At 44.6% G+C, this 15,848-nt stretch overlaps 1 protein-coding gene across 3 annotated transcripts in view; it reads left to right on the top strand.

The window, feature by feature from the left end:
• The window catches only part of LOC147465582 (protein OSB3, chloroplastic/mitochondrial-like), a 48,136-nt gene that overhangs the window by 22,193 nt on the left and 10,095 nt on the right, over positions 1–15,848 (top strand). For 2 of the 3 annotated variants that reach the window (XM_086520709.1, XM_086520714.1), the window contains exons 2-7: positions 9,624–9,762; positions 10,019–10,067; positions 10,163–10,254; positions 10,741–10,849; positions 10,950–11,041; positions 11,764–11,861. In XM_086520709.1, coding sequence (XP_086376835.1) covers positions 9,624–9,762; positions 10,019–10,067; positions 10,163–10,254; positions 10,741–10,849; positions 10,950–11,041; positions 11,764–11,861 — 579 coding nt within the window. The remainder of the gene's footprint in view (positions 1–9,623; positions 9,763–10,018; positions 10,068–10,162; positions 10,255–10,740; positions 10,850–10,949; positions 11,042–11,763; positions 11,862–15,848) is intronic. The other variant, XM_086520720.1, reaches the window with a different exon arrangement.

Raw genomic sequence — 15,848 nt, forward strand, 5'->3', positions numbered from 1 at the left:
GGTACTCCTTTCTTTGTCAAGGTATGCAAAGGGGAAGCAACCTCTGCAAACTTTCGTATGAACCGCCTGTAGTACGAACACAGTCCCAAGAAGCTTCTAACTTCATGGACATTCCTCAAATCGGGCCAATCACGGATAGTCTCTATCTTGGCCGGGTCTATTTGCACTCCTGCTGCTGACACAATGTGTCCCAAAAAGTGTATCCATGGTAGGAAAAATTCACTTTTCTTTGCATTAATCACTAGCGTGTGATCTCGTAATGCCTAAAAGACTTGAAGCAGATGATCTCTGTGTTCTGCCTCATTCTTGGAGAAAACAATGATGTCGTCAAACAAAGTGCCAACAAATAGCCTGTACTCTCGAAAAATCCTGTCCATCATCCGGTTAAATGTCGCAAGAGGATTGGTTAAGCCAAAAGGCATCACCAAAAACTCAAATAACCCAATAGTCGTCCGAAAAGCTTTCTTGTAGACATCTCCTGGCGCTATCCTCATCTGATGATATCCACTCTTCAAGTCAATCCTGCTAAAGCACGAGGATCCCTGTAACCTGTCGAGTATATCATCGATCCTAGGAATCGGAAATCTGTTCTTGATGGTGATTTTGTTGAGAGCTCTATAATCAATGCACATTCTCCAAGATCCGTCTTTCTTCAAAACCAACAATACTGGAGAGCAATACGGTGAAGTACTAGGCTGGACAAGACCCTTTTCCAAGAGGTCTTTCACTTGGTTCATAATCTCTTCATTCTGTGCTCGGCTCACACGGTAAGGTGGCCGATTCGGTGGCGTGCTTCCAGATATCAGATCAATGGTATGATCTTCAAGCCCTCTCAAAAGCAATCGGCATGAGCGTGGAGAAAAAAAAATCTTGGCGTTCTTTTCTTCAGGTCAAAACATATTCAACCTTTATCCATCGTTCAGTTCTCCCAAAAGAATGAGTAAGAAAACTGAAGTTCATCAAGTACAATCTCTAAACCCTTCATTTATCAAAGTCGCTTTCTCGGCCCGGTAGTCAACCACGGCGTAGTTCTTGTGGTACCAAGGGATCCCGAGTAGAACGTCACTCACGTGCCCTGAACACCCCTGTCATTGCAAACGAAGTTTGCCAATGCTCGGTGTAATGGCAACATCCCATCCGGGTGCCAGTCGAACTACCTCCGCCTGTGGCGTCAGTCTGTCGGGCGTAGTTCCAAATCGAGCCGCCAATTCCAAGTGAAAAGAAGTTGGCCTTGGCTCCTTCAAAAGAGCTTCCTGATCCTTCACTTTGCCCCGAAAGCGGCAAAGTTTGTACTTTCATTCATTAGATTCGGTGCAGGTCCCATGCCATGTGGTACCAGTTCTGCTTTTCTATCTGCCTTTTCTGCCACATTCCTCAGCTGCTCTCAAACTCTTAGGCCTGTCGTCGTCTTTATCATTCTGTTCTTTCTGTGCCTTATTAGGGCACTTCGCGGAGATATGTCCAGTTTCCCCGCATCCAAAGCACTTCCCCTCCCTGATGTAGCGAGTCCGCTCCTGAGGAGTAAGTCTAGGTCGTGCATCCTTTTTCTCTGGGTTGCTCTTTCTTTTTCTACTTTCATTCCCAGAAGTCTGTCCGGTTCGTTGTGTCGTGACCTCGTCTGTGGGGTAGGTCAAACTGTCAGAGTGAATGGCAAACCTCCGCTTCGCATGACTCATCAACTCCTGAATAGAAGCTGACTTCTGTTCCAAGCAGTGATCTCGGATCTCTGTAGGTAGACCCAAGGTAAACCGCTCAATCTGTTCTCTGAATGAGATCTTCTTGAATGAAGAGGCGGGTAGAAAAGAGCTCCAGAATCTTTCACAATAAGAATTCACTGTATCACTCTTGGTCATCCGGAGATGGTTCCAAGCAGCTCGTATATCTCGCTCAAACTCTTGAGTCAACCAAGAAGAAATAAGAAGTCTCTTGAATTTCAGCCATGTAACTGGCACAGTCTTGCTTAATAGAAGCGTGGACCACCAAGTACGAGCATTCCCCTTAAAGTAAGAGGCAGCTCTCCGAATCATGGAGTGCTCTGAATAGCGTCCTCCCGCGAAAGCGATGTCAAACTGCTGTATAAAAGACAAAGCCTTCGAAGCATCTGAGTATCCAAAAAAGTATCAAACTTGATCGAGTGGCCACCTTCCTTAAACTCTCGGACTTTCTTGCTTTTATCTTCGAGAAAGTCATACTGGTTGGCTTTGTACAATTTCTTCTTGTTCGCATAAAACTTTCCGTCATCGGAATCTGAGCTGTCTGTAGACGAGTCCTCAGTAGAACTGTCAGTCTCTGGGCGAGATGTAGCCTTCTTTGCCTTTTTCTTGCCCGTTCCGAAGCTTTGTGTCTTGCTTCGCTTTTTGCTTTTTTCTGTCTTCTTCGCTCTAATCCGAGGAGCTAGAAGAACTGTCAGAAGAAGAAGAAGAAGAACTGGGTACTCCTTCAAATCGAACACGCTTCTTCCGTTTCTTTGCTTTGTCGAATGTCGATTGACGACCCAAATATCCCGGGAAGTCAGTACCTTTGTTCTGCTTTTTGCCTTTCTTTTGCACGTCGAAAAGCTGAGCAATCCGTGCATCAACCACGTTCTCCAGTTCCTTCTCCGTATATTTCTTGGAGGCAGAAGGTTTCTTGAGAGCGGGTTTCGGGAGTGGTGTTGTGGTTCTCTGCCACTCCATCTGTACCTCTTTCAAAGAGGTCTGGTTCATATATTTTGCCATCTTCGGGTCCTTGGCAAAATTGAGCATAATCTTTGTTGCATCACCAATCAATTGACGAGGCTCCATCTCTCTTTGCTCCGCCTGAGTAGGCCGAGGCGGGCCATACTCTCTGTCTGAATCTTCGTTGTGATCCCAGCCCGCATCTCCAAATGCAGAGGGAGTCGACTCATCATTGCCTGAAGCCATAGGTGCCGTGGAAAAAAAATTTCGGGGATCGGATTTCCCGTAGAAGAGAAATCGGCCGTGCTCTGATACCACTGTAACAAACTTGGACACTCCAAGTCAAGAATCAACCGCGACAACACCAAATAACCACTTCAAAACAATTCACAGATCACAATAGATTTGCACTGGCCCGGCGGAGTTTCGTGCCTAGAGATATTGGCCCCAAAGACTGGCGCCCCTTTCGGTATTTCTTTTTATATTAATCAATCATCAAAGTACAATAGAGCGGTTAGGGTTTCACTCTCAGACTCTGCGTCCAGATGCTCTGAGAAGTGAGGCCCTCACCACTAATTTAAAGGTTACAAGGGATGCCCAAAAGCAGAGCCCCAAAAGCTTTTAAAATCAAAAGCATCAGTTCTCTCTCCCTCTTAGAGAGTCTTTTCTTTTTTTTTTTATAAAAAAAGCAAAAGCAAAATTCGCGTCGCTCATCATTTTCCAAATTTTTTTTTTATAAATTTTTAATAATCCGCCTCCGCGATTTCCGGAAATTAGGGTTTCTGGCAGAAATTAGGGTTTGCAGGAATTTTAGGGTTTCTGGCAGAATTTAGGGTTTCTGCTGTCCGCCACGTCATCACTTTGTGACACCATGTGCAGGGGCAGAAGAATGTGGTGGCAGATGCTTTGTCTCGGAAACCGTTGGTTCTGGCTGTTTTCGCGATACATCATAGGAGCTTCGAGGATATGGTCAATCAATATGCCACAGATACAGATTTTGCAGATATTTTCACACGGATACGGGATGGGGAGACAGTAGCTGGATACTCCCTTCGGGAAGGCTACTTGATGAAAAAGACTATGTTGTGCGTTACACAGCCGTTGAGGCAAAAGGTTATGACTGAATGCCACTGTCCACCTTTTACGGGTCACCGCGGCATTGCTACCACCATGAAAGGGGTAGAGAGATATTTCTTTTGGCGGAGACTCAAGAAGGATGTGGAAGAGTTTGTGCGCAGTTGCTTGGTATGCCAGAAGGTCAAATTTGACAGGCATAAGGCACAGGGATTGTTACAGACTTTACCCATACCCACCCGCCCCTGGGGAAATATTGAAATGGATTTCATTTTTTTGATCTCCCGAGAACACAGGATGATCACGATGATTTTCCAATTACATGGCATGTCTGAGACGATTGTCTCCGACAGAGACCCTAGATTTATGAGTTTGTTTTGGAAGGCAATTTGGGAGAACATTGGCACGTAGTTGCAGTTCTCGTCATCGTTCCACTTGCAGACTGACGGGCAATCTGAGATTGCCAATTGAGTGATTTTAGATTTATTGAAGTCTTGTATCTCGCATCAGAAGACTCAATGGGAAAAGAACTTACCTTTGGTGGAATTTGCCTACAATAACACGATACACTCTTCGACGAGGAAGACGCCATGTGAGATTGTTGAAAGTGCTACGAAGGTTCCATCCTTCCTGAGCACGAAAGATTAGATATTTGAAGCGGATGAATATTCGCGAGATTTGGATACGGCTTTTGCCAAGGTTCGCGAGACTTTGCAGGAGTCTCAAGAACGACAGAAAAAGGCAGCGGATCGCCATCGTCGCGACTTGAAATTGAAGGAGGATGATTGGGTGCTCTTACTTTTGAGAAGGCACGCCTACGAAAGAAAAAGAGAAAGGAGAGGCTTTTTCCAAAGCTTAGTATGCGATACTACGGACCTTTCCAGATCACTGACAAGATAAATGATGTCTCCTTCCGATTGAACTCCCAGATACTTGGAGGATTCATAATGCATTGCATGTGAGTCTCTTGAACCTTGTTGAGGGTGATGTGCCTGATGATGGGGAGCCTGATGAGCAACCCGAAGTGGAAGAAAACGAGGAGATCCTTGTTCCTGAACAGATTTTGGCACATAACGATACGAAGAAAGGTAAAGTTCGAAGGCAGTTTTTGGTTTAGTTCAAGAACTTTCCTGCATTTGATGCGAAGTGAATGGAGGAGGGGGACCTAGCAGATACTCCTCGGATTGTGAAACTTTACCTCGATTTTTTGGTTTAGCATAGTCTACTCCAAACGGAACCCAGAAACTCAGTTTGGCCGAAGATCTGGTGTAGTGGGATACACAATAGGGGAGTTACTCCGCTCCTTTGTCAACAGATGCCTCGATTTTGATACTAAAGTCACTGATGTCTCTTTGAGCTTCAGGGATACTGGGAGCTGACAGTATTCTGCTTGATGACTTTATGAAATGGAATTCCTGATAATGATACTGATTTGTTCTTAGCTTCTTTTGAGTGCAGGAACTGATAGCCGAAATGATTACAGCATTTTGGTATGATTGATCTCGAATAGACATGGTTGCAATAGGGGTTAGTCAATCGGACATCGATGAGGTCCCGATTGGACCTAGATGTGATTGCTAGCTACAGTGCCCATAAATCATGGTCTAAGATCCGAATGAATGTTGAATGTCATGTGATGTCTGGTGATGTCCTGTGATGTTGTGTGATGTGACTGTCGATTTTGTACATGTGCTAGATGTGTGTTCCTAGTACGTAGGTACTAACAGTCAGTGTCTGGTAAGACGGTTTATGGCTTTTGTCGGTTTTGCAGGCGTAATCGTGGTCGATTACAATGCTTTCAAGAGGGGGGTATGTCACAAAGTGATGACGTGGCGGACAACAGAAACCCTAATTTTTGCCAGAAACCCTAATTTCCGGAAATCGTGGAGGCTGAAAAAAAAAGCGACGCGAATTTCGCTTTTGAAGAGAATGCTTTTTTTTTAACAAAAAAAAAGGAGAACTTGAGAGAGAAGAGCTTTTGAGCTCTTATGCTTTCTATTTTAAAAGCTTTTGGGGCTCTGCTTTTGGGCATCCCTTGTATCTTTAAATAAGTGGTGAGGGCTTCAATTCTCAGAGCATCTAGACGTAGAGTCTGAGAGTGAAACCCTAGCCACACTCTTGTAGTTTGATCTGATTAATATAAAAAGAAATACCGAAAGGGGCGCCAGTCTTTGGGGCCAATATCTCTAGGCACGGAACTCCACCGGGCCAGTGTACATCTATTGTGATTTGTGACTTGTTTTGAAGTGGTTATTTGGTGCTGTCGCGGTTGATTCTTGACTTGGAGTGTCCAAGTCTACTACAAAATCCTATGTGTCGGACAGACAGTCTGATTGGGAGAAGTATTTGCCCCTTGTCAAGTATGCGTATAACAGTACAATACATTCGTCTACAGGGAAAGCGCCCGTTGAGATTCTTTATGGTGAAGCTTTGTTTCCACCAATCCTTGTAACTAAGGATAAGATTTTTGCAGCATATGAGTTTGTCCGGCTGTCACGTGACACATCCACTGTGTCCGTGGACAAGCTACATCACGACAAGGGTTCAGTCAGTCCAGTCAGTCTAGATTTAGAAGTGTTCTTGCACTTTTGTGTGTCTGTTCGCAGACCATGCATGCCCAGTCACTTAGTGTACATGCATATCCTCTGGTTGCACACAGCATGATCATAAGCATTCCCATCAGATTCCTTCAGGGGAATTTTCCAGTGCATTTAGCCTATTTTCCCTATTTTTGACATTTTTCAATTATTATTTTTAAGTGACCTTTGTTGGAAAGTAGGTAGGGCAAATTGAGGAAGTTTGTATATAAGCAAACCTAGACTAGCACTAATTGGCAGAAGAGGGAGTAGGAGCACTCGCTCAACAGGCAACTTCTCAGCAGAACCCCAAGCCGTAGCGTTTTTGCTCCACAGCAAGCCACCTAGTGTTTTTGGACGAGATCAGCCAGCGTTTTTGCTCTTGCAGATCCATGGCGACAGAAGACTCAACAAGAGACCTAGCGTTTTGCAGTTGCAGGCCATCCGACGACAGCAGAGCCATTTTCAGCCCTAGCGTTTTTAATTTGCAGATCAGCCCCAGCGTTTTGCAGATTCACCGCGACGGAACATCAAGAAACGTCAGCGTTTTCAGTTTTCAGCCCTTAGACACCGCAGATCAAGTCCCGAACCTCGCGATCTCACCTTCCCGCAGCAGCTCCTCGCTGCGCGGTCAGTTTCCCCAAGGTTTACATTTTCAACGCGGAAAACCCAGATTTCAGCATATGCGTTTTCAGCGTGTCGTCGTCGCATCGTCGCCATCGACATCGTCACCGACATAGAGTCAGAATTCAGCAGATAAAGATTTGCAGATTTCAGCCATTAGCAGTTTCAGATTTCAACCCGTCTCGTCATCGTCCTCATCGTCGTCGACATCGTCGGCAAGTCCAAGCATTGTAGAGATTTGTGCAATCATAAGTAGACCGCTCTCGCCATAGAGAGTGGGGCCTTCGGAGGAGGGTTTTACAACGTCTTTGGTGTAATATTCTCTCTCTATCTCTCAGTCTCATACACTTGCACGCACAATGTCCTTCACTTTGTTTGTGATCATTGCACTCTCTCATTAAGAACGGAAGGCTCTCCCTTCCATAAGAACAAAAAGGAACCTTGAGCACAGTTTGGAGCACTTACCTTGAGCAAAGTTCAAACATTCATTCCGCTGCACCTAACACTGGGATATGGACACGGCCTACGGGCAAGTTAAGAGAGAAATTTTGCACGATTGAAGAAAACATAAGAAAGTTGTGGACAAGCACAAAAGGAATGTGGACTTAACAGTCGGTCAATTAGTCTTACTCAAGTTTGAGATGGCAAGACTAAAGAAACAAGCGAGTCATAAAGAGTAAGTGGTAAAACTTTGCAATTTTCATTATGGGATGTTGAAGATAATTGACCAAGTGAACGATGTTACATTCCGATTAGAGCTACCATCTAATTGGAAAATCAACAATGCTTTCCATGTTAGTTTACTATGGCCATATGTGGAACCGCCTCCAAGTCAACCTATTGTTGAGGAACTTCCTGAGATTGAGGAAATGGAAGAAATATTTCAACCGGAGCATATCATTCATTATTAGGAGTGGCCACTCAAGTCCGGTAAGATTACACGGAAATATTTGGTAATTATTCTACTCTAGACGCTCAGTGGATGACCGAGCAAGAATTAACATCTTATCCCGAGATTCTGGAAGGACATGTACAAGCACTACAGTAGAGGAAAATTGTTTAGAAGCTAGAGGGATGTTGTTAAATGGACTTTTTTCTTATTTTTACTTAATAATTTCTATTTATTGAAATTATGATATTTAATTGTGTGCACTTGAATTGTATGGTTAGGAACTGTAGATCTATCGGAATTATTAAAAGCCATTAGGAACGGACAACTAACGGACAACTTTGATGTGTAATATGATGGGTGACATTAAGCATCACGAAGGGATTGTACCGTTAGTTTGGTAGGAAAGCCCGAGAAATGGATATTCCTGATGCATCACGTGATGGGTGACGGGAGCATTGAAAAGGGAATATTTCATTGGTATGGTCGGAAATCCGAACCGAAAAAAGAAATACGTGTAAAGACACAAGCACGAGAATAAAGATGGGTTCTAAGAAGCTTTTTCTAAAATCAGAATATTTTTAAGTGTTTTCTGGGAAGATGCTTCCTCGTGAGGAATCTGTGTTTGCATTGCATTTGTGCCTGAGAACTGCATCCGGGGACGCCTGGAATGTGTCTGTGTAAAAACAAGGGACTATTAAAAATAACCAGTGCTTGCTTCCTGGTTGAATTACGCGCGATGCCTCTCTCTCTCTCCCCTCTCGCCAAAAACAGCCGGCAACCCCCCTCCATCTCTAGCGCTACCTCATGCCACTATTCTGGCCGGCACCGCACCAGCTATTCCTACCGCGTGCGGATGCCTATACAAGGAGTCCACGCTCTCTCTCAGCTTGTAGTTTCCACCAACGCTAGCAGCAAGGGAGCACTTCCGTCGGGAATCTGCAAGTGATCGAGTGAAGCCAGTACGCGAAGTTCGCTTTACCGCACTCGGAGGGATAGGTACCGATTGTGAATTCATGATACGAGTTGTTGTTTCGTGTTTGTGCTTTTGCAGGTACTTCATCAAGGAGAAGGAGCAAGGAGGCCTCGGGCTATTCTCAGGGATTCCGGGAACGGTCTGTGGGGCTTCATGCTCTAGGTATAAACGGAAACAGAATTGAGAGCTTATCTCTCGGGAATTTCCCGCACGGGAAGGAATTGACCATTGAGTCTGAGAATTAGAACGGAGGGGTCACTTTGGTTCTTGTGCTTGTAAAAAGATTCTCCCTAATAATGATTCTCTTTAAGGGGGGAGACCAGCCCATCTTCTGGTCCCAAATACTGTGTCGAACTTCTCCCTTGTCTCTTTTGGTTGAAAGTATATTTTTGATTATTGGTGTGCACTCCCGTTTGTGACGAAGGGTTAGGAGAAGCTTTATCCAAAGCTAAGTTTAAGATACTATGGGCCCTTCTATGTCTCGGAAAATATCAACGAGGTATCCTTTAGACTGAAGGTGCCGGATAATTGGAGGATTTTTAATGCTTTTTAGGCGAGTCTCCTTAGCTACGATGATCTTTAATCCATAGGGACCAAATATCTCTAGAGGCATTCAAAACTGTTTGGCTCTTGACCGCTATCTCTGAGAAAGCCTGATTTCTGCTTAAAAAGCCCGGGTAGGTGCATCTGCTGCTGATTAACGACTTAAGTGGAATCCTTGTTGCTAGAAATCTGTTTGATATAAGCATTAAAGTCCGTTGTATTTGGATCAGTTGTTCTTTTGGGTCAAGTTGATATATTCAAACCTTGAATTGAAACTTCTGCAGGTTCTATTTAGAGTTCTGGGGTGACCTGGCTGAAATTGCTGCAGCCCATTTGAAAGTTAATGACACCATTTTTGTTTCTGGCTCGGTGTGGTCAGAAAAAGCGACTGGCAAGGATGGATTAGAGAAAACATTTGCCAAGGTGTGGAGCTTGATTTGACGCTGAAATCTTCATTTAAACTGTATGACGCCATGTGATGCTTACATGTTGTGACTATTTAGCCCTTTTAAGAAGTACTGTTGTTAGTAGCCAGTGAAATACATGGTCTACCTTATTCATAATACGATCTTAAACCTTGAGCAGTTCAACCTGAAGCTGATGCTTTTCAATGTCTTTGCTTCCTTCTATGTGCTTGTTTCATGGTCGTTTGGACATAAAAAGTTTTTGGGTTTTGCAGGTGGTAGTCCAAGACCTGAAGTTTGTTAAGAATTCTGATACCCATAACAGTGAGGATGTTCTCTGTATTTAGCATTTTCAACTTGTCCTAGTGTCAACATTATTCTTGAACTAATGATTTATGTCACATCTCAACTGAATGCAGGGACAGTACAAGTTCAGGAAATGGACTGGAAAGAGCTGTGGGAACATCTATTTGACAACCCCACAGATTGGTTTGATTGTCGAGACACAAAAGTGTGTTGTCCGTTAATATTATCATATTTTTAAAGATTTGACGTTTGAAATTTCGTCGTTTAATTGTTTAGAAGCATAGTGTTATTTGTGTTTGTGCCGTGTCAGAATTGTGGTTTGATGGTTTCAAAACATCACAACCATGGCTACTAGGAAAAGGTGGTGAAAAATCACTTTTTTGAAGAAGTTTGGATGAGGCATGCAGGGCACTAGTCATGGAGTGGGGCTGTGTAAGTGGGTGGGCTGAAGGTCCTATAGACTAGTGGAGAGTGACAGACTGGTTTTTTGGCTTTGGCAACCAAAGTTTTTTCGGAGGTTTGATAGTGTGGATATCATTGTTTGTTTGAGTTTATATTTGCAAAAGAGGCAGGCATACTACATAGAGAGGACACTCCCTGAAGAGGTGGAGGCTGAGTGTGGTGGTCAGTTTGCTGTTACTTTTTGTCATGAATAACAGAGAGGTATTAATGCTTGGTAACTTGATTGTAGACAAATGATCGGTCTCCAGATTTCAGGCACAAATTTTCTGCAAAGGCACTTTGGCTTGATAACAAGAACACGCCAGCATGGGTAACGGAGCGGCTGAAGAAAGAAACTGGTCATTTTCAGTTTCTAAGAGACTTCCATTTTATTTAATGCAAGAGTTGTACATGACCTTTGTTACTTTGCTGAATCCATATGTATGTATCTGGTCCCAGATTTGAGTTTTCAATGCAATCGTACAGCTGAGGAAAAGTGGGAGGACTTCTTTGATGACCCGTCAAGATGGTGGGACAATAGATCTACTAAGGTGGCTCTTGCTATACTTTATTCCTTGAATGTCTTGCTCTGCTGTAGTTTTCTGCTCATCATAGTGCTAATTCACATTGACTTGTATCTCAAGTCAATGTGACACAAGTCAGAGAAAGATTTTCTACATAAATATGCAGCTTGGGATTTAGTCCCTTTGCCAAAAGGAAGAAATGGTTTGTAGTAAATAGTTGGCAAAAACCCTCTGTAGAGAAAAGTTGTGAGAGCACTGTAGATCAATGCAGAGAGCCAAAGAAACTCCTCCCCGGACACCCTTCACACCCTCGTGTGTTTCACGTTTAGAAATTGGTCCTTCTAGCATTTTTTAAGTTGATCCATGTTCACCTTGTGGGTCCCGGCCTAACATATCCTCATAACTAGCTATGTCACAGTTCCTCCCAGATTAAGAATGTTTTAGTTTTTAGAACATCTTGAGAAGGTTGTAAATGATATTGCGTACTCTATACCATGTTGAGTTCTCCTTAGTATTTGACTAGACACTCTTTATAAATGGTATTTCTAGTCTGTTTCTGTCGTCTGTCTTTAGTCCTCTCTTGTACATGAAGTGATTGATCATCAATCTTTTATGTGGATCAACATAGGCTTAGCTCGGTCTTTAGACTTTCTATAATGCTGCTTTTAGCAAGCCGAATCATTTTGCTCATGTCTTCTGAGCAATCCTTGGCTTCGTGGACTTTCTTTATTTACTGTCCCATTGCATAGGGACTCGGGAGCTCTAAGCTGAAACCCATACATCAATATGAATGGACTGTATCCCATGGAAGAGTGCTTGGCACTGTTGTATGCAAACTCTATTCTAGGTAAGTACTAAGTACTCTTCCCATTTATTTTTTCTTTTATTCACATAAGGCTCTTAATATATTTTCTAGGATTTGGTCAACATTCCATTTGTATGTGGATATTTCGTTGTGCTCATGCTAACTTTAGTATCAAGTCTAGCAAAAACAGCTGGTCTCACTATTTATATCCACTATGAGCTGCAGAGAGGGTGTCTAAGTCTGGGTAGGGCAATTTATTGAGGTTGGTATATATGCAACCCCTTGCCTCCGTTGTATTATACATTCATTTATTCATTGCCAAGGTTGATTGATTCATGAGACTCTCTCTCTCTCTCATTGTGCCTATCTTCAAGGCAGGTGATCCTACAGAGCCTGGGAATTACCGCACTATTATGGTTGGGCACACATTGGCACGGTTGTATGCATCCATTCTTGAGCAGTGGTTGAGTAATTGGGTAGAGGGGGAGGGTGTACGAGCAAAGAGCCAGGCCGGTTTTAGGAGGGGTTTCTCCACTCTTGATCACATTCTGACACTCAGAGCCATCATTGAGGAGGGTAGGTCACATGGGAGACGGATTTATTCTAGCTTTGTGGATTTCTGCAAAGCATTTGACATGGTACCGAGAGCTCGATTGATGCGCAGACTGCACGAGATCGGGGTGCCCATAGTGTTAATTTGGGGAATTATGGCTCTATACAGATCAGTGATGGGACATGTACGCACCCCGGAGGGGCTATCTGATTTAGTTCACTCCACCATTGGGATGAAACAGGGTTGCCCATTGTCTCCTACTCTATTTGGTATGTATGTTGATGAGGTGTCTGATTACATTGATAGAGAGGGTGATAGAGGTGCCCAGCTGGCAGGGACGTGGATCCCATTGTTGCTATATGCTGATGATATTGTGTTGATCTCCGACTCACCAGAGGGTATGCAACGACAGTTGGATGCATCACACAATTTTGCAGAGGATAGTGGATTGTTTGTAAACCTTGGTAAAACCAAGGTTATGGTGTTTAACACCACACCACGGTGGATCAAGAGATCAACACCGACTTTCACATATGGTCAGGAGATTGTAGAGTATATAGATGCATACACTTACCTTGGGGTTGTCTTCACTGGGCCGAGGTTTTCTTTGGGGAGAGCAGCAGAGACTAGACTGACTAGAGCTTATGCGGCCTTGGGAGGCTTGGAGAGGATGTGTTCGCAGGTTCAGTTCCAGGAACCTCGGACAAAGTTATGGCTCTTTGATACTTTAGTAGCCTCAGCTATGTTGTATGCGGCGCAGATATGGGGACCTTTTGTAGGCCAGGATGGTTGGAGACGTATGGAGAGGCCCTGGTATCTATGATCTCTCGACTGATCAGAGCCAAGGCCTCCGTATCCCACGCTATCATTCGAGAAGAGCTAGCTGCCCCTCCTATGGAGATTGAGGCGCTTACCAGATCAATCTCCTTTGTGCACAGCTTGTGGGATACTACTAGAGACAGATATGCTAGACTGGCCTTTGAGTCTTCTAGATGGTTAGCTCTTTAGGGGGACATCACGGTTTCAGGTGCATGGCTTCACCATGGATAGGCTGCCCCCTTTCTAGTACTCTCTTCAGACACCCTCGATGTCTCTTACATGGGGGTTACTAGACTCATTCATCAGGACCTGATCCAGCTGGATACCAGGAGGACATGGATAGAGCCGCCACAAGAGTTGGGCACGAAGATGGCTTTCTATAGAGAGCATCTTCTCCACCTCACAGGACATGGGTTTGTGATTCGAACCAGCTACATGGAATACACATATGTCTCATGGTTTGCGATGTGCTATTGGTCAGATACGCACATCCTCACATCAGCTGGAGATTGAGACTGGTAGATTCAGAGGGATACCAATAGACAACAGGATATGCCGCTTATGCCAGCTAGAGCCAGAGACAGAGCTACATTACGTATGTCATTGCACAGTGTACTATGAGATTCGGGGCCGTTTCCACTGCTTATTCAGAGAGGGTTTCGGTCCTTTCTCTAGGGTCATGAGTTATGAGGATCAGAGATGTCTTGGGCTATATCTACTTGAATTACACAGATATAGAGACACTTACCTGGGGAGAGCTAGAGAGAGACAGTCCCAGAGACAGATTACAGATTTCTTTTCACTAGATATGGGACAGCCAGAGGAGCAGCCATCACTGCAGAGCTCGGCCCGCACTCATTCGACCACTACCAGCACTCTCATCGACCGAGCACTGGAGCTACAGAGATCCAGACGACCACAATTTAGGAGAGTCTACACAGCATCGATGGAGACTACAGCAGAGGATTCGAGCCATACTCTCTCGACATCCAGAGTGCAGATGAGGATGGATTCTAGTAATAGTAGTATTTTTGTTCTAGTCTTTTTGTACCCAGACATGGTATCATATTCACAATTTTGTAACAATTTGGTCTCATAGGTCATTTTAGCCTTTTGAAGACGTTAATATAACATTTCATCTCTCTCTCTCTCTCTCTCTCTCTCTCTCTCTCTCTCTCTCTCTCTCTCCCTCCTTGGTCTCTAAGCTTCGGTATCATCGACTTTGACATTTAGAAATGTTATACCAGTTTCCTCTTTTTATTAACACACTCACACACCCACACACACACACCCTAGAAGAAGAGAATTTTAATGTCGTAGGAAACTATCCCAAGAGACCTCAAATATCCATCCAACGAGAGTTCAACTCAAGACCTGTTATTTAAGAGGGAAATGGCATAACCAATCTACCGCGAGAGAGAGAGAGAGAGAGAGAGAGAGAGAGAGAGAGAGAGAGAGAGAGAGAGAGAGAGAGAGAGAGAGAGAGAGAGAGAGAAAGAAAGAAAGATTTTTTACGTCTATGTTAGGCCGAAATCGGCCTATGAGACAAATCAAATGTACATGGTGTGTATGTCAACCGTCTATCGGAAAGACAAATGAAACAAAACTGATACAAAACTGAACTGAATGTAGGTAGTGGAGTATCTGAGGAGGGATGGAGCTCTATCTCTAGGGGTATATGCATGTCTATATGCTCAAGGTAGTACAATCATGAGAATGCATCAAGCTATCTAGCTCCATCCTGTACAAATGGGGGGATGTAAGATGTGGTACATGGGCGGGGCTGGTGCCAAGGCTACCCGGATGAAAGCTGTCGGGTCGGCCCTCATCTGAGCTACTCGCTCCTCAGTGGCACGGCGCTCCCGGGCTCGGATCTCCTCGATCTGTCGGTGGTGGGAGCTCGCGCCCCTGTAGCCTGTGACTCGTGGTCGTCGTCTAGCTCGGCTCACCTCCGCCTGTGGGAGTGTCACTCCCCTCTGAGTGTCTGGTGAGGGAGGGGCGGCAATCCTCTGAAAGAAGTCTGTGAGCTGCGACTGCCTCCCCTCTGTCTGTGTAGCTGTGCGTGGCTGTAGTAGTGTGTCCCGATGGCTCTGTATCTCTAGTAAGAAACGTCCGAGCTGTCTCTGATCTCGAGAGTCCATGATCTCTCGGAGAGTGGGCTGTGCGAGAGTCCATGATCTCTCGGAGAGTGGGCTGTCCTCTGAATAAGGCCTCATACCTGCCTCTGATCTCAGTGTATGCTCTGCATCTACATACAAAGTGCTCCTCACTCTCCACCTCCTCTGTGCAGGCTCTGCAGACTCGCTCCTCCCTGGGAACACCAGTATGTCTCCCGATCTCAATCTCTAACCTGTGTGAAGCCACTCTCAGCTGACCAATCGCCACCCGTGAGCTATGTGGCATATATGTGTCCATATAGCATGGTCTCTGTATGAACCCCCCAGACAATATGGTGAGAAACTGGTCTCTGTAATCTGACATCCTCGTCCCCAAGCCAGGTGACTCCCAGACTCTCCTAGTGTATAGCTGCCACAGATCCTGTCTCAATACCAAGTTCCTCTCACTGCGAGAGAGGTGAACAGAGGGTGAGTGGGGGTCGTACTGGAATAGTGGTAGGCTCTCCATGTCAAGACCGTGTCCCTCAAACCATGCTCTGA

The sequence above is a fragment of the Adiantum capillus-veneris genome, chromosome 1 (genome assembly GCF_014529385.1).
Source record: "Adiantum capillus-veneris isolate H3 chromosome 1, ASM1452938v2, whole genome shotgun sequence".
NCBI lineage: Eukaryota > Viridiplantae > Streptophyta > Polypodiopsida > Polypodiales > Pteridaceae > Adiantum > Adiantum capillus-veneris.